Below are 24,736 nucleotides of genomic sequence, written 5' to 3'. Positions count from 1 at the left end.
GTATAGCGCAAAAAGCATTATCCCTCTTACACACTAAGAATAGAAAAGTAATGTCTTCCCAACAAGTGATTTTCATATACCCTGATTAAGTGATAATCACCCAGTTGGGTGATTGGAACCAATCTGTAGGTATCAAAAGAGGGAGAAGGAACAGATTTTTTAAATATTTGACCCCCCCCCCCAACACAATCAGAATTCACTCCCACACAATCAGAACTCACTCTCACACAATCAGAACTCACTCCCATGCACACAATCAGAACTCATTCCCACACAATCAGAACCCACTCCCACACAATCAGATCTCATTCCCACACAATCAGAACTCACTCCCACACAATCAGAACCCACTCCCACACAATCAGAACTCACTCCCACACAATCAGAACCCACACAATCAGAACTCACTCCCACACAATCAGAACCCACTCCCACACAATCAGAACTCACTCCCACACAATCAGAACCCACACAATCAGAACTCACTCCCACACAATCAGAACTCATTCCCACACAATCAGAACCCACTCCCACACAATCAGATCTCATTCCCACACAATCAGAACTCACTCCCACACAATCAGAACCCACACAATCAGAACTCACTCCCACACAATCAGAACTCACTCCCACACAATCAGAACTCACTCCCACACAATCAGAACCCACACAATCAGAACCCACTCCCACACAATCAGAACTCACTCTCACACAATCAGAACTCACTCCCACACAATCAGAACCCACTCCCACACAATCAGAACTCACTCCCACACAATCAGAACTCACTCCCACACAATCAGAACCCACACAATCAGAACTCACTCTCACACAATCAGAACTCACTCCCACACAATCAGAACCCACTCCCACACAATCAGAACTCACTCCCACACAATCAGAACCCACACAATCAGAACTCACTCCCACACAATCAGAACCCACACAATCAGAACTCACTCCCACACAATCAGAACTCACTCCCACACAATCAGAACTCATTCCCACACAATCAGAACTCACTCCCACACAATCAGAACCCACTCCCACACAATCAGAACTCACTCCCACACAATCAGAACCCACACAATCAGAACTCACTCCCACACAATCAGAACCCACACAATCAGAACTCACTCTCACACAATCAGAACCCACTCCCACACAATCAGAACTCACTCCCACACAATCAGAACCCACACAATCAGAACTCACTCCCACACAATCAGAACCCACACAATCAGAACTCACTCCCACACAATCAGAACTCACTCCCACACAATCAGAACTCATTCCCACACAATCAGAACTCACTCCCACACAATCAGAACCCACTCCCACACAATCAGAACTCACTCCCACACAATCAGAACCCACACAATCAGAACTCACTCCCACACAATCAGAACCCACTCCCACACAATCAGAACCCACTCCCACACAATCAGAACTCACTCTCACACAATCAGAACCCACTCCCACACAATCAGAACTCACTCCCACACAATTAGAATGCTTGTCGTGATTTAAATCAAGCATCCTGAATTAAGTTTTTGCTGACAGAAATATATTCAAGTTTATTTTTTAATAAAAGGAACTTCCTTGTACTAAATATAAAGAACTTCATTGTATGGATAATGAAAGCCAGAGGAATTAAATCAAAGTCTCCTAGGGACCTCTTATAATCGAGTTTTACTGTAACTGCATGCACTTAATTTAACCATGTTTAGAAAATAAATTATTCACTCCCATATGGTATGAAGGAGCTCCAATGTCAATCAATATTTCAATACTGTGTACAGAATATTAATTCTCTTCAATTATTAAAGTGAAATATCTTCATGACAAAGCTAACACATAAGCAGCCCATTTTGTTAAACTACCTACAACATCAATGCTTAGAAAAATAATGCTAATCAATTTTCCCTCTCCTCTTTCAGAATACAACATTGACTAATCTCTCCACTATTGGTAAGCTTCCAGACTACTCAAATATTTTGTTGTTTTTTTTATTGTTTTTATCAAAAATTGCTAGATAAGAAGCTCAAGCGCTGATAACTCATGAAAGGATTCAAAGAGTATTGGACGAGATTTATCAAATTGAAAATGAAGGATCATCAATATCTTTGAAGTCAAAGAGTTTCTGAAATGAAATACATTTATACATTAATACCAATATATCTAATGTAATAACAAAATCTTGTTACTTGGTTCTGTGTGCATGAACAATTTTTGTAGAGCCTATGTCAGTGGATTTATTAGATGATATGATATGAAAGCATATGCCCATAAAAGAGTAATCTTACAGAGATTCGGTTGAGGAACTGCAAGTCTGCATGACAACTAGTGAGTAAAGGTTGTGAAACCTGTTCTCCCACCCAGTGAAGGGTCAAAGGTCAGCATAAAACCACTATTACCAGTGTAATTATCACTGTAATAACAAAAAAATCAAAGGAACCAATCACTCTATAAAGTAATGGTAAAAGAGTACCAATTCATTTCCCACAAAACGCAGGAGAAACCTAATTTGGTCCTCTTACTATTTTACTATCTGTTTACGAGGGTTAATGTCCCAAAATGTCATAGACAATGTTAATAATTCATTCATTTGTTAGAAAAAAAATATCAATTTTCTTTTGAAATTCAAAAGCATCATTTTGTATTTTTCTGTGCAAAGTTTCATGATAATATCTCTGTTCATATGACATAAAACACAAATAAAACAAGAGGCCCATGGGCCACATCACTCATCTGAGTCACCTTCGCCCATATTTAAAGATTTTCCCTACATATTCGCATTTAAAACTTTGATCCCTATTGTGGCCCCAACCTACCCCTGGGGGCCATGATTTCTAAAAACTTGAATCTGCACTATGTCAGCAACCTTTCAAGTAAATGTAAACTTTTCTGGCCCATTGGTTCTTGAGAAGAAGACTTTTAAAGATTTTCCCTTTATATTTGTATGTAAAACTTTGATCTCCTATTGTGGCCCCAACCTACCCCAAAGGGGAGTGATGTTAACAAACTTGAATCTGCACTATGTCAGGAAGCTTTCATGCAAATGTAATCTTCTCTGACCCAATGGTTTTTGAGAAGATTTTCCCTATATATTTGTATGTAAAACTTTGATCCCCTATTGTGGCCCCATCCTATCCCCGGGGTATATGATTTTTTTTTACCAACTTGAACCTGCACTACATCAGGGACCTTTCATGTAAGTATAAACTTTTCTGGCCTAGTGGTTCTTGAGGAAAATAATTTTAAAGATTTTCCCTATATATTTGTATGTAAAACATTTATTCCCTTTAGTTGCCCCACTCTAACCCCCCCCCCCCCCCCTCCCTTAAAACTGCACTATGTCAGGAAGCTTTCATGTAAAATGTAAACTTTTCTGGTTTGGTGGTTCTTGAAAAGATTTTAAAGATTCGTTGGTATATATTTCTATATAAAACTTTGATAGCCTATTGTGACCCCATCCTACCCCCGGGGGCCATGATCTGAACAAACTTGAATCTATTTTATACCAGGAAGGTTTAAGGAAAATTCCCACTCTTATGGCCAAGTGGTTCTTGAGAAGAAGACATTTAAATATGTTCCCATATATTTGCATGTAAATCTTTGATCCCCTAGTGTGGCCCCATCCTACCCCTGGGTGTCATGATTTTAACAAACTTGAATCTCCACTATATAAAGAAACTTTCATGTAAATTTCAGCTTTTCTGGCCCCGTGGTTCTTGAGAAGATTCTTAAATGACCCAACCCTACTTTTGTGATTATCTTCCCTTTGAAAGGGACATGACCCTTCATTTCAACAAACTTGAATCCCCTTCACCCAAGAATGATTTGTAACAAGTTTGGTTGAAATTGGCCCATTCGTTCTTGAGAAGATGATGTTCCTATATATCAGCATGTAAAACTTTGAGCCCCTTTTGTAGCTCAACCCTACCGGGCATGAAATGAAGGAACTTGAGCTTACTTTATACCAGGAAGCTTTCAGGTAAATCTTCATTCTTATGGCCTAGTTAGTGGTTCTTGAGAGGACTTTTAAAAGATTTTCCCTATATATCAGCATGTTTAAAAATAGGGCACCGCTAAACCAGTACATGATACGCCAGCATACACTATTGACCCAAGAATTTGAACAAGTAAGAAAGGATTATCCACAAATTAAAGAATTTCATCAGAGTTGCAATAAAAATGTATTTTGCGTTAAATAAATCTAAGTCCAAGGGCTGTAACTCCTTCAAAAATAATGGGACCGCATTCCCCTTGTAATATGCACATTTACACATTGTGATATTCCTTTGTACTAAGTTTCATTGAAAACATCCAAAGGGTTTAAGAGGAGTTGTGAAGACAAGGTACTTGCATAAAATAAATCTAAGTCAAAGGGCCCTAACTCCTTCAAAAATAGTGGTGCAGCAATCCCTTTGTAATATTGCACATCTCCACATTGTGATCTTTCTTTGTACTAAGTTTCATCAAAATCCCCCAAAGGGTTTAGGAGAGGTTGTGAAGACAAAGTATTTTGAATAGAAAAAATCAAGTCCAAGGGCCACAACTCCTTTAAAAAATATTGGACAGCATTCCCCTTGCAATATAAAAATATGATCCCCTATTGTGGCCCGACCCTACCCCTGGGAGTCATGATCTTTACAAACTTAAATCTGCACTATGTCAGGAAGCTTTCATGTTTTCATGTAAACATCTTCATCCATGACATCCTTTACCTTCAGGATTAAGCTGTCGTTTATTTTCTGTTTTTAGCATTCCCATCTTCGGTTCTGATATCACTTCCTCCACAACTCTCTTGTGCCATTTAAACACTAGCACCCTGCTAACATTTCAGTGATCTGATGTGATTTTTATCTCCCGATTTGTTTGAATGGGGGTCAAACCACAATAACACAATTACTTTATGATTTCTTGTACGCTGAGAATGCAGTTGACGTCGTCATATCTTGAAAATTTCGCTACAGTTTCGTTTAAAAATAACATCACTTCTCTGCTGTCTGTGACATCCTGCGGTTGTAAAACCATTTTTTCATGGAAAACATCACTGATTCTATTGATGCATGTATAAATTTGAATGCGATATACTGTATAAGTGGAATTTTTAGCCAGACACAAATTTAGTGATTTTTCCATAAAAATGGGTATATATATTTAGCAAAAGCTAATTCTAGCAACTTTATAATTTCAAGAAAGATAACTATTACCTACGATATGAAATAAATTGTTAGCGATATTCAATTTTAGCCATCTGAACACCTTCGCTAATAATGCCAAAATTAAATCCTCACTAAAAATTCTGCTTATATGGTATATAATATGAAACTGTTTGCTTTCATCTAATTAAGTGGTACAAAAAATATCTACCGGTACTTATTTTTGTACGTGCACCAACAATGCATATTGATCTATTTTTACTTGATAACATCTCATTTACCCTTTTTATTACTTTCAAATTTTACATTTTTGTTTAGAATAAGTAAAAATTTTGTCATGTAAAAATCTTTTGGATTTCATGTGCATTTTGAAAATTATTAATATTGTCTACGACTTTTTGGGACAACCCTTGTATATATTAATTGATTTCAGACAAATACCCACCAATATTTGAAAATTAATTCCAAACAAGGATAAAAAACATTTTAAAAAATAGATAGGGTCGAATTGCTTTTATAGGTCATATGTGTATATCTTTAACAAAATTATATATACTGTTAGTGATCTGCAGTGAATTAGATTATTCATTTGAAATACACCCTTACTTCCACAATTTCCTGTCATTTCTCCATTTTATGCAATAATTCTCATGCCAACAATAATTCAAACATTTACAATACTTCTTTTAACTGAAAATTTCATTGAATTTCTTGGATTAGGGCTGTATGCAGTCATGCAACACCTGGACATATATCTCTACTTTGTGTTCACAATCTCTGCTCTAGATAAACATACAGGGGTTAGGTACACTTGTACTTATAATGTACATAATAATAAAACACATCTCAGTGATTTTCAACATACCTCAACTGCATCACAAATGCTTTCTAAGCCTTTGAATGGCCCCTTTTCTGTTCTTTCACCTATATCCACAAAGCTCTGCAGTTTTCCCTCTTGCTGCAACTTAATCATTTTACTGATATACTGAGGTATATCAGACATGAAGTGCTCCATGAAGAATCCTCTAATGCTTGCTGATTTATTAAGTAACTGAGGAAAACAAGAGGACTAGTTGTTTAAAACCCTGTTACAGTGAAACTTGTCTAATCTGAACATACTTGTTACAAAGAAAAAATTGTAGAACAACATCTCATGGAACCCAGAGCATCTTTAATCATAGAATTCAATTCTATGAGTGGTACTGAAAAATGTCTACAATTTACACATTTCAAATTGCACAATTTGTGGATAAGACATTAGTTTCACTGTACATTGCATTAGTATTTATGTAGACACCCTCAGATTGTGAGTCATAAATTGTATCATCATTGCCACCACCAGCCACAGAGCTGTACATAATGTATGAGCATTAGACACTCCCCAATCCTGAACTCTACATTGTGTCTGCACAGATATCCTCTCATTGTTGAAATGTATACCTATACATTAATAGCACAGACACTCTCAAATCTTGTCAGGAAAATGTAGGATTGAAAAATTAAAATGGAATTAGGTCTCCTGTTATTCTCTAAATTAGCTAGAGTATTCAAATACATGTACTTGCAATCTACATATAAGTACCAACTACTTCAACTTTTTTATAGGACACTCTCAGTGTTTTTCCACATGAATTGTCAAAAATTCAAGAAGTGGTACCAAAATTTCCCCAAAAGATTAAATGATTAAAGCTTCATTTCAACTTTATAAAAATAGCATCTTGAGAAGGAAAATATTGGACAGTAACAGGATGTTTTTGTCATTTACTCACTAATTTTAAAAATTTGTATAATGTTGATTTCATGATGTGCATGATGAATTCGAAGCATTATGTGAAAGGGTTGCGAAACAAAGCTATAGTTACAACAATAGTTATATCATAACATTGATCCAAAAATGTTGATAATCCCCCCCCCCCTCCCAAATCAATAGGACATAATAAGGCAGCTTTTCACATTGGTGTGAAAAACACTTACTGATGGTTCAGAAAATAAGGAAGTTTGGCAATCCTGTTCACTACAAATATAGCTTGCAATATTTCCAGTAATGATGATGTCAATTTGAAAACATTCACCTAAACTGTTGGTACATATAATCTAGATTGATGTACTAAAATGAACATTTACCCTAACAGGTATTGTGGCCATTGTTCTGGAAGGTTTGAAGCCAAGGTCTGTTTGGTATCCCTCTATGAACCCTATCACAATCAGACGTCCTTTCAATGCCAAGCTACAAAATGACAAAAAATAATGTTTCTTATATTCATATAACCAACATTCATAAAAACTAAAACTGTCCTAATACCTCCCACATAGCACATTGGATGGTAAGAAAGAGTGAATTTGTGCGCATTAAAGAATAAACGGTTTTCAAGATATACATATACACTCTAGAAAATGACAACATATAAAACCATCCATTATTTCATCTTGACAAGAGGATGGTGTTATATGTTGTCATTTTCTAGAGTTCATATGTATATCTTGTAAACCTTTTATTCTTTAATGAGCACAAATTCACTCTTTCTCACCATCCAATGTGCTATGTGGGAGGTATTAGGACAGTTCCTTTTGAGATTTCCAAAACTCATAATAAAAGGTTTTGCTATTTGGTTCATTTAGTTAATACACTCTCATCTAAGCGAGGCTACAAGACACATGTTAGAGACTGAGAGCACATACCTATTTACACAGGTGTGAAACACCTCACCTCCGATACTGAGAGCACATACCTATTTACACAGGTGTGAAACACCTCACCTCCGATACTGAGAGCACATACCTATTTACACAGATATCAAACACCTCACCTCCGATGGATTCATATACCACATCAATACCATTCTGAAATAAATTAATAAAAAATGACCATTTTAAAAGAATAGCAACTTGAAAAAAATATGACAGGCATATATGTACATGATTTAAAAAAAATATATCATTTTTCAAATTCAACAGTGTAATATATGCTAGCTATCATTGAGCACAGTTACATCAATTTTCCTCCCTGGGTAATGGGATCCACTCCATGCAATTTTTTTGGGGTCTATTCAAAAGTAGAGACTAACATATAGTTAGGGCAAAGCTGTCCCATGTGTTTAGGATAATAGTAAAAGATAGTGCAACTGGAAGTGCAGAAAAATAGGAAAATATATCAGGGATCAACACTAACAGTTGTCCGATTGCCCAAGGCAAGTGAAAACCCAGGGAGGACAAGTGAAACTCAATACACACTTGCCCAATGGGGCAAGTGATTATTTCATTTATAGGAAATATCATTATTATAAGAATTGTGTTAAGTTTGATGAATATAAAATACTAGAAAGTAAAATCCAACTCCATATCACTGAATCGTCAGCTTATATCTTTAACTATACTACTACTAGCGAAGATCGTACCGCATCTTATCATCATTAACTCAGTAAGGGAATACAGGTAGTGTGTCCAGACCCTGGACCAACACAAGACAATTCAATTTTCTAAACAGCTTCCTTCTGTATTACGTACCAAATAAGACTAGTATTCTTCTTGAAATTTTATAACCATTTCCAATTGCATCAAACCATTGCTTAAAATCATTCCAAAATAAGTTGGCATATACACAATCATAAAATATGTGAATTATTGTTCCTGCTTCACAATTACAAAATAAACACAATTAAATTATTGTCTGAAATTTTAATTTTGTGAAGAAAGGAGATGGTGGCAATGTAATTCATCAGTATTCGGTATTAAAAGTAAATTATTTTTGTCTCTTTTGTACATAATGATGCATTTACAAAATTAAATTCCGTCTTTTCCTGAAATGGGTTCATCTAGTGGTAAAGTTTCCCACTTACACTTTTTAGAGGTTGGGGCTGTAAACCCCTATCCTTTCAAAATTAGATATAAAAATTTAAAATAGGTTGACAACAATTTTTGTACGATTATACAAATTTCAATATGTTCATTATTTTCATAAATTCTACCTTCTTTTAATGCAATAATATCTCTTTTGACTTTTGAAGATATTTTTGATATCACATGAAAATATAGTCTAAAAAGTTATTAGTACCAAGCACTCCTTTTATTTCATTAAAACATGTTTCCATGTTCAGACACCAGGTCCTCTAAGTTTTTTATACCATTATCAACGGTTACCCATTTTGTATAGTGCCCACTTTTGTACACAGTAAAATTTTTAAATATCTATAAGCACAAGTAGGTTGATACATGTTAGGACTTTCCTTAACCTTTACTAATGCTTTAAATAACATCTCTCCAAAAATCATTATCAATGAAAATCACAAACATTTGAAGTTTTTCTTTTGATAAATAAAAATAAAATCTATATTCTTAAGATTAAAAATGCATCGTAACAAATATGCTGCCAGGCACCTTCAAATTTGGTCAGGTACCTTTTAACCCATTTTAATTTGATATATGAAATAAAAGAGGGTAAGTGAACCATAATTAGCCCACCATCATCATAATTACCAATGAGTTTGTGGCATTTTAACTAAAGCTGGTGACATCTTTATACAAGTGAAAAATTCTCAAACTTCAAACCAACCAACCTATTCTTGGCAGTTCCATATCATAAAGGTGAATTTTCTTTGACCTAAGATGCTATGAAACTAAATGTGTTGAGAGATTTCCCTTCGGAAAATTCATACAAAACAGTCGAAACTGAATTTTTTTAAAGAATAAATTTTACCGTCAATTTCAATAGAATTATAGTGTGTAAAGTTAGGAAAGAAATGAAAACTTTAATATTACATGGGGTCTGTCATTTTGTCACCAAAAGTTTAATTCAATGAAAATTCCTCTATATTATATATTTTAGTAATAACACCAGTATTTAATTATTTCAAAACCTCAAAACAGGCACATGAATATGTGATTTTGGAGATAAAATAATTTTTGTCTTGCAAGACAATAATTCTTCCTATATATATTTCTTTTCACTAAAAGCGGTTATCTAACAGTTTTATTAGGTTTCTCTTGTTTTTGTACAATATAAATGTTTTTATTAGGTTTCTCTTGTTTTTGTACAATATAAATGTTTTTATTAGATTTCTCTTGTTTTTGTACAATATAAATGTTTTTATTAGGTTTCTCTTCTATTTGTACAATATAAATGTTTTTATTAGTCAACAATATACATATGTATATTCCTATGCCATTGAGAGATTTTGAGGGGGAAAATGGTTACCATCATTTTCACAGCTAATGCCCCACCCCTTTAATCAAATTGAATATACATGTAGACATTTATTTCATCAATTTGATATTGTTACCTTGATATTCTTCATTCTAGACTAAGTACATAATCTCAGTGATAAAAGTGGATCAATGCACTGTTCCAATATGCATGTTTTGCTTGCCAATATGCTTTACCTTAAACTATTATTTCAATTATTCATTCACTCTGTTGGAAAACAGCCCAAATAATGAGAGATAAAATATCAACAACATTATTACTAACTTGCATGCAAAACATCAATTACAGTCAATCAGTCTTTTAGTGTACATGTACATAAATATTGTTCTCTGCAAGACATCAACCATTCATTTGAATAGCTGCATACATGTTTTATAAATTCATGGTGAGAGGTGATATTTTGTACCTGACAAGTATAAAATGTTTTTTGGTTCTTGCTTTTGTGTCAAGGTGAGTTCAAGGTCATAATCTTTTCATACTAAAGGACCTTGAAATTCGATAAAACCAAGCATAATTTAAAATGACCAATGACAAGAACAACCAGATTGTCAAATTTCCGGGATGACCTGTCCCTTCTTTAGGACAAACAAAAAGAATTACATAATGTAGCCAATATTAACAGAGAATAATAACAAAAACTACATATAAATACATCTAGCACTACAACTACACTAATCTACAAACGTATTTACATCGCAGATTAGCTGAAGAAGAGCTGATCCACAATGTACAAAGTAATAATAGCCTAAACAAGAGGTACTGTGAGCAATGCTCACTAAGAATACCCCCCGCTTACCCCAATCTCCCAAAGGGTGTTGGTAATAGGTATAAACTACCTCTTTTCTGAGTGTAAAAAACAAATGGCATGACAAACCGAACCATATTGCTACTTCGATGTCCAGTGCGTGTGACCTTTGACCTTTTGACCCCAAAATCCATAGGGAACATCTTCATCCCATGGGTAGTCCATATGTATGATATGATGACTGTAGGTGGAAAGGATAACGCTTTAGAACCCGGAAACCATATTGCTACTTCGATGTCCAGTGCGCGTGACCTTTGACCTTTTGACCCCAAAATCCATAGGGAACATCTTCATCCCATGGGTAGTCCATATGTATGATATGGTGACTGTAGGTGGAAAGGATAACGCTTTAGAGCCAGGAAACCATATTGCTACTTCGATGTCCAGTGTGCTTGACCTTTGACCTTTTGACCCCAAAATCAATAGGGAACATCTTCATCCCATGGGTAGTCCATATGTATGATATGGTGACTGTAAGTGGAAAGGATAACGCTTTAGAGCCCGGAAACCATATTGCTACTTCGATGTCCAGTGCACGTGACCTTTGACCTTTTGACCCCAAAATCCATAGGGAACATCTTCATCCCATGGGTAGTCCATATGTATGATATGGTGACTGTAGGTGGAAAGGATAACGCTTTAGAGCCCGGAAACCATATTGCTACTTCGATGTCCAGTGCGCTTGACCTTTGACCTTTTGACCCCAAAATCGATAGGGAACATCTTCATCCCATGGGTAGTCCATATATATGATATGGTGACGGTAGGTGGAAAGGATAATGCTTTAGAGCCCGGAAACCATTGCGTCTACAGACGGACGGACAACCCGATTCCAGTATACCCCCCACAACTTGTTGCGGGGGGTATAATAAATCTCAGGTGGAATGAGCTAACCATATTATGTTGATAAATAGTAAAGTTAACTTGTACCTGGAGAGATTCTATTTTAACTTTAACTATGCATTAAGAAAAAAATTGATAAATAGTAAAAAAAAAACCCAGCTCTTTGGATGAATAGGACATGTGCTATTTTGCACCACCTTTAACATTGAATGGCAAGCCTAAACACCAGATTAGTGTCGTTGTAGTACTAGGTGTATTTATATGTAGTTTTTGTTGTTTTGTTATTATTCTCTGTTAATATTGGCCGCATTATGTAATTCTTTTTGTTTGTCCTTAAGAAGGGACAGGTCGTCCTAAAAATTTGACAATATGGTTGTTCGTGTCGTTGGTCATTTTAGTGTTTTGTGTAATTTTTTTGTATTTGACCTTGTATCCATGTTGTGGATCCGACACTTCTAGGTATCAGGTGTTGTTGGAACTTAGTGCTTATATATACATGTATATGTGTGTGTGGGTGGGTGGAGAAAGAGAGAGAGGGAATTCAGTTGAAGATTTCACATTTATTCCAAGACTTTTTTGCCTTACAGCTCTTCAGGGGAATATTGAAAACAACAATAACATAATGCCAATTTATGTTATTGCTGTTTTTCAAATTCCACTAATTTAAAAGAGCTGTAAGGCAAAAAAGCCTTGAAATACATGTAAATGTGAAATCTTTGACTGATTTTCTCTCTCAATATTTTACTTATACCAAATAAATGCATATATAGTGCATATCATATTAATAATATGCGGGAATGATGACTAAAATCCATCCTTAAACTCTCAAGGTCTAACATTTTGTTTTAGCACCATGGTATACTTTATTAAGCTCACTATACCATCATGTTATGCAAATCAGAAAGATGACATTGATGCCTCGTTCACACAGATGCGCATTAAATTTTACTTCGCATTAAATAGCGTTCACACAGCGGTAATATTTAATGCGAAGTAAACTAATGCGCATTAAATTCGTATGCATCTCTAAATTAAAGGGGGCGGGGAATGAATTAAAGGATAGACTATATTATTGAAAATTATTTTTATAGATATTTTGATGAATATTGGGTAGATGTACAGAATTCATTGTTCAAAACACTAGGCCTATATATAGTGTACATGTTTACAATGTACATGTAACTGATCTACACACAAGGAGTTTTGTCGCGTTTGTTTCTATATGTTCTCAAAAAATTACTTGTTATTTCCTCTGACGACCAGCATTCATTCTAGACAATGTATTGCTTCTTTGTGAACCCAGTTTTTAAAACCTCGGAACGTCTCTTTCACCATTCCGATGACTACTGTTGTGACATAATTTTTAATTACTAATACGTATTATCAGTCTACTATGATGTCATATAGTATAAAAAAATAACAATGAGTGGCATATTTGCTTTTAAAAAAAAATGTAAAAAAAAAAATCATATTATCACTAATTAAATTTAAAACATTTTTGTCTTAGTTTAAAGCAATTCCTTCCATATGTATTACTAAATATGCCTATGCAGAGCACAGATTTATGGCTGACATTATCTAATGACATGCTGTTTGTACAGTACATGTTTTTTTTAGTGATTATTATCATTTTGATTAATTTTTCGCACAAAACTAACACTATTAACATAATTATATAGCTGACCACGGGTATGATGCATGTGACCCTTTGCCATTACGCATGCGTGTACATATAATGCGAATTAGCTTCGCTTTGCGTTCACACGGAGCTAATGCGAAGTAAATTTAATTCGCATTAAGTCCCGACATAAATTTTAATTCAGAGTAAACTAATGTGCATTAAAATCTCTGTGTGAATGCCGTTCAGATTTAATTCGCATTAACTTACTTTTAATGTGAATTAAATTCTTCGTGTGAACAAGAGGTACTGTGAGTAATGCTCACTAAGAATACCCCCCGCTTACCCCAATCTCCCAAAGGGTGTAGGTAATAGGTAAAACTTCAGTATTATGATCCAAAAGGTATCTAGGAACACAGCATCTCCATGCGATGAAAAAAGCCATTAAAGAATTTAAATGGAAACCATATTGCTACTTCGATGTCCAGTGCGCATGACCTTTGACCTTTTGACCCTAAAATTGATAGGGAACATCTTCATCCCATGGGTAGTCCATATGTATGATATGGTGACTGTAGGTGGAAAGGATAACGCTTTAGAGCCTGGAAACCATATTGCTACTTCGATGTCCAGTGCACTTGACCTTTGACCTTTTGACCCCAAAATCAATAGGGAACATCTTCATCCCATGGGTAGTCCATATGTATGATATGGTTACTGTAGGTGGAAAGGATAACGCTTTAGAGCCCTGAAACCATATTGCTACCTCGATGTCCAGTGCGCTTGACCTTTGACCTTTTGACCCCAAAATCAATAGGGAACATCTTCATCCCATGGGTAGTCCATATGTATGATATGGTGACTGTAGGTGGAAAGGATAACGCTTTAGAGCCCGGAAACCATATTGCTACTTCGATGTCCAGTGCGCTTGACCTTTGACCTTTTGACTCCAAAATCGATAGGGAACATCTTCATCCCATGGGTAGTCCATATGTATGATATGGTGACTGTAGGTGGAAAGGATAACCCTTTAAAGCCCGGAAACCATATTACTACTTCGATGTCCAGTGCACTTGACCTTTGACCTTTTGACCCCAAAATCAATAGGGAACATCTTCATCCCATGGGTAGTCCATATGTATGATATGGTGACTGTAGGTGGAAAGGATAACCCTTTAGAGCCCGGAAACCATATTACTACTTCGATGTCCAGTGCGCTTGACCTTTGACCTTTTGACCCCAAAATCGATAGGGAACATCTTCATCCCATGGGTAGTCCATATATATGATATGGTGACGGTAGGTGGAAAGGATAATGCTTTAGAGTCCGGAAACCATTGCGTCTACAGACGGACGGACGGATGGACGGACGGACAGACAGACGGACAACCCGATTCCAGTATACCCCCCCCCCCCCCCCCCCCCCCCCGCAACAAGTTGCGGGGGTATAACGAGGCATGAGATTCAATGAGATATGACTATAGTACATGCAATCAATCTCCATAATATTGTTTATGAATTAAATGGTCGAGAAAATGATATTTAATCTAATCCATGCATAATATGATTACCTTATATTCAGTTTTAAGGACTTCCTTCAAATTTTCTTTCTTGTAGTTAATGGGACGATCACAACCAATTTTCTGTATTGAAAAAAAAGTGCACAGTCACCACAGATATGTTTACAGATAAAGGCATTCAATGTAGAACATTCACATTTCATATTTAATAAATGGATGGTGGGATTTTTGTAATTATTGTATTATTTTAAAGATTTTACCAAAAAATAAAGAAATAAAATAATTCACCATAAGAATTTACAAAATTTTGATTACTGCTTGATTTAATTCACCTGGAAGTTTACATTGAAGTTTATGGCAAAAGTACGTTTTATTGAAATATTTCAAAAGGAAACTCTTAAACATATAGAGGGTTTCCTATATTAAGATTATACATGTACCAAGTATGAGACCAATTCATTGACAAATATTTTTTCCCTGCCAATATCCAGCTTATCCTTAATATGCTGTGGCAATATGAAGTACTTCAACTGACTTCCATGTCGAACCCACGAGGAGGCATTCAACTTTGTGCACTCTCACTACTGCATGTATAACTGCCTATTATCATCAAATATACTTGCACAGTGCCTGCAATGCTTATTAATATTCTAGATTCCAAAAGAATTATGCAAATAACATTTAACATGTGAGCATTTCATCAGGTCAGAGGTGAATTGGCAGAGAAATTTGTGCAAAACTTTAATAGAGCCCCAAACCATGCCCTAGCAATTTCTAATTCACCTGAGTTTAGAAGATTATCATTGTGACATTACATCATAACAATATCACAGTATGTACCTAGGTGTGACATCATATGCTACTACACCACATTACACAGTACATTAATAGGCTATGATCTCATCACTACTATGATGTACTATTGTAGAGCCTCGTGGCACGATATCTCAGTCATATGATCAATGTTTGCCTATCACAATCTGATTAGATCTTTCATGCCCCAAGCTTTTGATATACTGTGACATCTCAAAAGATTGGAGAATGAAAGATCTACTTCTAATTAGATTGCAAAAATTTCAAATTAATATGTAAATCTGCAGGTCACCAGGCAAAAATCTGTTTGGTAAGGGGATATAACTCTTTCAAACAAAAAATTCGCTTGCATGTAAGGTTTTTCTTTGGTTTGAACCAATATGAATCTAATTTTTGCAATCAATTAACCACATTCATTTAGTCTAAAATCTGCAAAACATTGGTACTAATATCATTCATATAGATCAATGCCTTAAATAATAAATATGGTATATATCATGCCCACCCTCAGAAAGTCTATGTTGGCATCTGTTGAACAATTTCCTATCACATGTGGTATATAATACCTACCCTGAGAAAGTCTACTTTGGCATCTGTTGAACAAGTTCCTATCACATGGCACCCTGCTAACTTGGCCCACTGTACCTATTCAACAATTTTTTTTTCAAACCATTAAATTCCAACTCCATAAAAATAAGCGATTTAGCAGTACATACAAACAATCCTCATATAGTACACATGTTATGTGATTATGATGAACATTAATGGTAGATGGTAACACAATTCATTATCAAAGATTACATTAGCTCACTTTTTAAAATTACATATGTTACTCAATAAAAAACTTCAAAATATCTATTCCCTGATAATACAATGTACATAACAAAATGCAAAATATCCAGAAAATATACGCCACACACAGTGCATCTACACAACATCATACTGTAAAATAAAAAATCATGGCTGAGGCTTCATTTCCTCTGATTTCATGGTATGTCCAGCCGATGCCACCATGAATTTATAAATCTTTCACAAGCAAAAACTAGAGGTTCACGTGAAGACCTTATCAGCCTAAAAGTATCACTGCACATAAGGGCAGCAAAATATATAACTTCCTGTTCTACATATCTAAGCTAACTTCTAATATTCAGCAACAATACAAAACAAGATATGTTCTTAAAACACAAATGGTGTTCTTAAAACACAAATGCCTTCGAAAGTGCCCAGACTGTTGAAAGACTAACATGATATATGTTATAAAATTAACACAATATCATTATTCTTGACCTGTCTTAAAGTTAGAAGCCAGGGATTGTGAAATTCAATAATTGGTACATCCCTTTCTGCTTTCCTAAAATATGCATATAGTTTTTACATCTGGTATCATAAAAATTAAAGAAGTCATTCAAACGATAAAGACAATAAAATCACTATAATTTTAGCTCCGCCCTGGAACCAAAACCCCTACATCTGGGATCACGAAATTTACAAATTTGGTGCTACATGTACCTGCTCCTTCTAAATATTGATTTACAAATTTGGTGCTACATGTACCTGCTCCTTAAATATTGATTTAGTTTGAATTTAGTATCAACTAGGAAGAATGGTTTTAGCACACTAAAACTGATGTCTTCCCTTCCATTTTCCATAGCTTTTAGGGATCATCTATAAAGCAGAAATTTGAGAGTTATAGTACATAAGAGTCACCTATTATGTGCTTTAGCCAAGGAACAGTTTAGTGAACTTATGATAGTAAATCAAACTTACCGACATACCAAATATCAAAGGCTAATGTTAAAAGACAAGAAAGTTATGTTCTGGACCCACCCCCCCCCCCAAATTCTATCATTCGATCTTTTCATAAAAGGTCTAGGTCAAAGGTCATCAAAAATGGCATGTGACACACTGCCTTCACATGGTATACCCACATACCAAATATCAAAGGCCTATGTCTAAAGACAAAAAGGTTAGGTCAGGACAAACTTTGTATGAGAAGTGGAAAAACAATATGTTATTCATAAACATTATATATCAAGTTTGGGCCCACCCTGGAGTCAGAACCCCTAACACATGATGGTGACACAAAATATCAACTGAGTAACTCAAGTCATCTAAAACTTAAATATACAATTTTTTCACACCATGAAAATTTAAGAATAAATCTCTGAGTCTACAGGATATATATGCCTACCTTTCTACATGTAAATACTGGTTTGATGAATGTATGGTTATTGGTCATTCTTAAAAACCTGTCACTTATTTGAAAGATGTAGGTGAAACTTAGCATCCAAAGTAGGAATTGCTTAATTCTTGGAAAATGTCCCGGTAACATTTGCTCTATGAATTCATGTAATGGCCTCCTTCCAGCATTTTACAAATGATTAAGCATCCATGCATGTATGCGAGTATGTGAGCGGATCCGACATTTAATTTCAATAAGATTGACATCCAGCAAATAAGGGTTGACCAAAAGAACTTAAAATATGTAATATGCATGTTGGGTCCCCGAAGGGCTTACACTCCATAAGAAATGGATGAGCTCCCATAAAATTTAGTGATATTACTTATGAAGTGTTTGCTTTAGTTGATGAATGACAAAAATAACTTTAGGATACATTTTAGTATCTTTCTTGTAAAAAGATTCTTATACAGAAATATGTGAAAGCATTGTATATACATGTAATAAAGAAGTGAAAAACTTACAGCCAACATTCCTGTTCCACCGGCTGCAGCTGAAAGAATAAACAGTCTGAACATAACTCACTGTAAATTTATCAGTTTTTGTGGAGGCTTAATTTCGCTCTTTTTGAAGTATACTTACATCCACAAATTCAAATTCCCTGAGAAACTGAACAATACAATTAAGAAATAAATTGAATTTTTGAAAATACATGCATGTGTGAACTGACCCTTCACCTCGGCATACAAAATGAATTTTTTGTGCCTGTAATAAGCACTTTGAAGGGACATGGACAATGCTTTGTTATGTAAACAAGGTTCATGCCATGTTTTTGTTTACATAGATTAAATGTACTGTCAAAATTTCCGTTTATAGCAGATTTTTCAATTTACAATTTAATTCTGAACACAAACATATTCTAGTGTTTGGCACATCTCATATTGTTTTAAACATAATATTTTCTATTAAGCAATATGCATATGTATATGTAAACAAAAACATGGCACAAATCTTGTTTACATAACAAAGAATTGTGAGTGCTGTATCTCACTTGTAACTGAACGTCTGACATTCAAATTTTGCTGACATTAAAAATACCTTGGTTAAGCATTGTAAACATCTAAGATATAGAAAATAAAATTTGAAAATTTTCAGTTCAAATCATGTCCATGCCCCTTTAAAATAAGTTTGACCAATAGGAATTTCATACCATGGGAATTTTGTGCCAGTATTGTCCAGTAATAAGCACTTTAAGCTTGTCTAGTAATAAGCATTTTAAGCTTGACCAACAGAAATTCTGTACCTGTAATAAGCACGGTATCCCCACTTTTGATTGCACCAACCTACAAAACACAAAAAGATATTGTACACCATGTAGTCTCTTCAGTCAGGATGCAGTTTCTTTATACATTTTTTAGATACTTGAGTGTCTGGTCACTGGTGCAAACCATTCAGGCAGCCTATGTTGCTAAAGTTGCAGACTTTCACTGGGTTCCGTCATTGGGTATTCAGAACAAAAACATCAATAAGAGGCCCATGGCCAATGATGCTCACCTGAGTCACCTTTGCCCTCCTGTTCTCTAGAGGAAGATTTTTAAAAGATCTTTTCCCTCTATAATCTCTTGATAGATTTTGACCCCAACCCAGTTGCATGGGATTGTGATTTGACTGACCTTCAATCCAAACAACAAGGCGACGCCTCTAAATCAATGACTAACATTGCCTCGTTGTTCTGGAGAAGATTTTTATAAAATACTTTTTTCCCATGATTTTAGCTCCATCCTAAGCCCAGGGTAAATGAAAAAACACCCAAAATTCATAACATTTGCATATCAATATGATTTAGCGTGGCCCTGTTACTAGTGATAATATTTATTTTCAAATTCCCTATATATACTCAAGTAAAACTTTGATTCCCAGACCCTATTCAAGCCAACCCTAAGGCAAATATGAATCTGCATGTATATTAATACATGTATATCTAATCAGTGGTCCTTAATAAGAAAATTGTCAATGCAAAACTTTGATCCGCTATTGAGGCCCCATCCTATACCCAGGTCATGATTTGAAGGAAATCTACATTTAACCGAGAATGGCTACATATTGATATGACTAACCATGCCTATTCATGGCCATGATTTGATCAAAATTGAATCTGTACTACTTTAGGATGCTTGCATATGACTAACTATGTTCCCGCTGTTCTCAAGGTTTCCCCCCAAAATAATACTACATGTATATTACACCCATATAAAACTTTATTTAATCCCCTGTGGTCCCATCCTATTCTGGGACCAATGATTTCAACAACTTTGAATCTGCACTACCTGGAGATGCTTGTCTATAAACATGACAATCTAAGGCCTACCTGTTCAAAAGAAGAAAATCTTTTAAAAGACTTAAATTTACTATATATCCCCATGAAAAACTTTGATCCCCTATTGTAGCCCCACCGTAGCTCTGGGGGTCATGGTTTGAACAATTTTGAATCTCTACTGATTAAGAAAGTTTTTACATGTTTCATTTTTCTGGTCAAATGGGTTTGCCAACATACTTGCACTATTTCTAAATTATTTCCCCTTTAAAAAGGGTGTGACACTTCATTTAAACAAATTTTGCTATGCTTACCCTTTACCAAAGAATGCTTTATGGCAAGTTTAGTTGAAATTGACCATGTGGTTCTGGAGAAGTCGAAAATGTGTAAAGTTTACAGATGGATTATACCAGACAACAGGATCAAAAAAGCTCTGACACTTGAACTTATAGCTGTGAGCTAATATAATTATTGAGAGTAAACAAGTTAAAAGTTGCAAATATGAACATATTCTAAACCTTACAGCTGTCCAACCTTGTTTGAAGATAAAAATGAAATGCAAATTGGAATTAATATGGTGTAATTCCTGTAGCTAAAACCCACCATACTCACTATCACACGATTAGCAGTAACAAGTTGCCCATGGTTTACACTCTACATACAAGTACTAAACTGGCTCTGTACTCATAAAACTGCTAGATATTTATACCTTGTCCAAGGCTATTGAAGCAGTGAGACCACTGACTAAAAATGGCAGAAACTGAGGCATCGGCGAGGGTATAGGAAACACTCGCTTTGCCTTTAATACCTGCAAAGACAATATTAGAATTCAATTTACAACTCAACAACACAGAATTAGGTCCAGTAATTATTATGTGGGCCTAATATAACATTTTGCATTTCAAAATTTATTGTCAATATTTGTATACAAATTTATTTATTTCAGTTTAGAAATGAAATTCATAGTGCATAAGAATACAAACATGTGAATTTCTAGCCATTTTTTCTCCAAATAGTCAAAATTAATGCATTTTTCTATCTTAAGCTGTTTGTCTTCAGAGAGTTAATGGGCACATAAATGCATATGTGGACCATGATGAGATTGACTCAAAGTATGATATAATCATTTTCACAACTTAAAATTGCAAATTCAAGCATATAGTTTTTGACAGTGCATGTGGCCAGTATGATCCCATGCTGACACTCCGACCTAAACATACATTTTTTCGACAAACTTAAGGTAATACAATGTATATGGAGTGCCAAATTAACATAAATTCAAATAATTGAAGATATCTTCATTTATTTGAAGATATCATCAATTCATTTGATGCACGCAACAATTTAATTAAAGATCTCTTCAAATAATTAATGATATCTTCAATTCTGAATTATTGCGCACATTAATTGAATTGATGATATCATTAATTCTTCAGCTGAATTGATGCGTGCTTTAATTGAATTAATGATCTCTTCAAATGAATTAATGATATCAACAACTGAATTGATGCGCGCTACAATTCAATTGAAGAGAGCAATAATTGATATAATGTGCGCATTAAATCAATTGATGAGAGCAATAATTGAATTGATGCGCGCATTATTTCATTTGATGAGAGCAACAATTGATTTAAAATGCGCGCATTAATTCAATTATTGCTCTCTTCAATTGAATTAATGATATCTTTAAATTAATTTGAAGAGAGCAATAATTCTTTCAGAGAGAGCAACTATATAATTAAAGATATCTTCAATTCAACATATCCACAATTGAATTAATGATCTCTTTAATTGAATTGTTGCTCTCTTTAAAAGAATTGATGTGCGAATGAACTCCTTATACAAAAGCATTGTAAATAATTAAAGATATCTTCAATTGAATTAAAGAGATCATCAAATTATTTATACCGAGCTCTAAATTAATTATTGCGAGCAATATTTCTACGAAATTGATGCTCTCATCAATTGAATTGAAGAGAGCAATAATTGAATTAATGCGTGCATAAAATCTGTTATTGCTCTCATTAATTCAATTGATGCGCACATTAATTCAATTGATGAGAGCAATAATTGAATTGAAGTGTGCATTAATTCATTTGATGACAGCAATAATTGATTTAATGTGCGCATTAATTCAATTAAAGAGAGCAATAATTGAATTGATGATATCTTCAAATAATTGAAGATATCTTCAATTATTTGAGTTTATGTTAATTTGGCGCTCCATAAATGTAAGACTGTAAAATCACTAACTTTATGACATCATCATTCCGAAATAGAAATAACTTTTTGAGGAGAAATATATTTTTAGAATATTCATATTTCATGACTGCAAGTTGTTAATCCTTTTATTTTCTTCAATTTATCTTTATGCAGGTTTAAATGAAGACCATATATTATAGAATTATTGAACCTTGTTGTTTGAATGGCAAGTCAAAATCGCTTATTGATTTTAGGGAAAATTAATCTAATACACTTTGCCAAAAGAATCAAAAGAGTTTGGAGACAGTAAGAGTATTTACCTGATCAGTGAAACCTCTTAATGATGTACAGTACTATAATTTCAAGAAATAAACACAAATATAATTATTGTAGAACTAAACCTTAAAGTCACTGAAGGCACCATGATTGAAATACATAACAGCCTGCCCAACAGACAGGGGTGAATTACTGCTAGTCTGCACCACCTCTCCCAGCCCCTGCAAAGAATGTAATAATTCATTTTGAGGTTGAAAATCTCTCTCTCTCTCTCTCTCTCTCTCTCTCTCTCTCTCTCAATCAATCAAGGATGAGAAAACATAATCATTACATGTAGCCAAGTCTGTGATCTTGTAACTATAATTGACAACTTCAGCTGATTCATCAATATAATATTATAGGGTTTTATCCAGCATTTAGATGTTACTACCCATTTTATATTGAAGGGGAATTTTCGAGAATGCAATCACGAGCTTCCAGGGGATGGGGGTGGGGGACATCCATGGAATATAATATCCACAGATTATAACAGCCATATAAATTGATTGATTACTCATTTTATCTATATTGTAAGTCTGGCAATTATAGAAAATGACTTAGAATATATATAAAATGATTTTTGTTGAAAATTCTCATACTGTACAATTTTGTGAAGTTTCTTCAAATGAAGGGGATTTTTTATCTATTTGTTGCCAAAGGAGAAAGGTACCTTTTACTGGTAGTAAAAATAATCTCGATAAATCCCTGTATTATGACTACCAGTAGTTTTAAAAATGAGTGTTTTCAGCAGGAGGGTTAATATCTATGGAAGAACATCAGTGTGCAAGATTAGTACAAGGAGCCAACTAAAACAGGTGATCAATCATCCTGAAAACATAGGCAAGATTGCAGCATCCTGAAAATAAATTTTGTAAATGGAGATAATGAATTTTTGCGTGCCCCCATCTAGTTGAATGCAGCATCCACATTTGTTTGAATCTCAAAATAGCTAAGTTAGTGAGGAATGATCGCGACAACCTGTCGCGAAAACTAAACTTTCTCATTAAATCATATGCAGCATCTGATTCAATTAAATGGTTGAGAGAATCTGCAAATGCATCATAGTGATACACACATAAGTATGAATCAGTAGAACTTCAGTCTTGCTTGACAAAACTATACCAGGTCCTGGTTCCTCATCCAGAAAATGTAAGTTTATAGATGCAGCATCTAATTCATGTACTGTTGAGTGCACCATGTATACACATGCTCATCCATTATGGCATACTAAATTGAATCATGTTATTTCATAATTTCTTGAAAGTGAGCCCCTTGAGACACCTTAGACTGACTGTCTCCAACACCATTACTGGGGGGTATGAAATCAGTTCTCTGGAATCTTGTCCTTCATTGCAGCAATTTAATGATACAGAAACGATACTGTAACCTTTAACTAGCATTTAATATACAGTAATAGATAATAACTTTACAGCAGCTTGGTACAGGTGCTTGTATACATTCCTATCACAGCTAGAAGTTAAAGTTGCCTATTCTAATATTTCAGGAAAGCTGCCTCAATTACCTCAAAACCAATTTCAAATGGAGGTTTGATTTTCGACTGATGGCCATATCTCCCTGCTGTTACATTGATGTCTGAGGCATTAATCCCGACATACCTACAAAATAAACGGTACAATTTATATATCCAATTGCTTTCATCTATGGATCACTCCCAAAATTTAATCTGCTATTGCCTGTCATTTCAACAATGTTTTAAAGCTATGGTCATGGTGTAATATTTTGAAACATATATATATTA

The 24,736-nt window shown here is 34.7% G+C and overlaps 1 protein-coding gene across 1 annotated transcript in view; it reads right to left on the bottom strand.

The window, feature by feature from the left end:
• Nucleotides 1-24,736, bottom strand: part of LOC125647202 (uncharacterized) — a 69,115-nt gene that overhangs the window by 4,848 nt on the left and 39,531 nt on the right. The window contains 10 exon segments of the mRNA XM_056139786.1: nucleotides 6,034-6,219; nucleotides 7,293-7,395; nucleotides 7,948-8,009; nucleotides 15,206-15,277; nucleotides 16,538-16,612; nucleotides 18,671-18,699; nucleotides 19,450-19,489; nucleotides 21,170-21,268; nucleotides 23,064-23,159; nucleotides 24,500-24,593. Coding sequence (XP_055995761.1) covers nucleotides 6,034-6,219; nucleotides 7,293-7,395; nucleotides 7,948-8,009; nucleotides 15,206-15,277; nucleotides 16,538-16,612; nucleotides 18,671-18,699; nucleotides 19,450-19,489; nucleotides 21,170-21,268; nucleotides 23,064-23,159; nucleotides 24,500-24,593 — 856 coding nt within the window.

The sequence above is a fragment of the Ostrea edulis genome, chromosome 6, assembly GCF_947568905.1.
Source record: "Ostrea edulis chromosome 6, xbOstEdul1.1, whole genome shotgun sequence".
Classification (NCBI taxonomy): Eukaryota; Metazoa; Mollusca; class Bivalvia; order Ostreida; family Ostreidae; genus Ostrea; species Ostrea edulis.
Note: the sequence above shows the minus strand (reverse complement) of the source record. Positions and strands in the feature narration are given on the sequence as shown.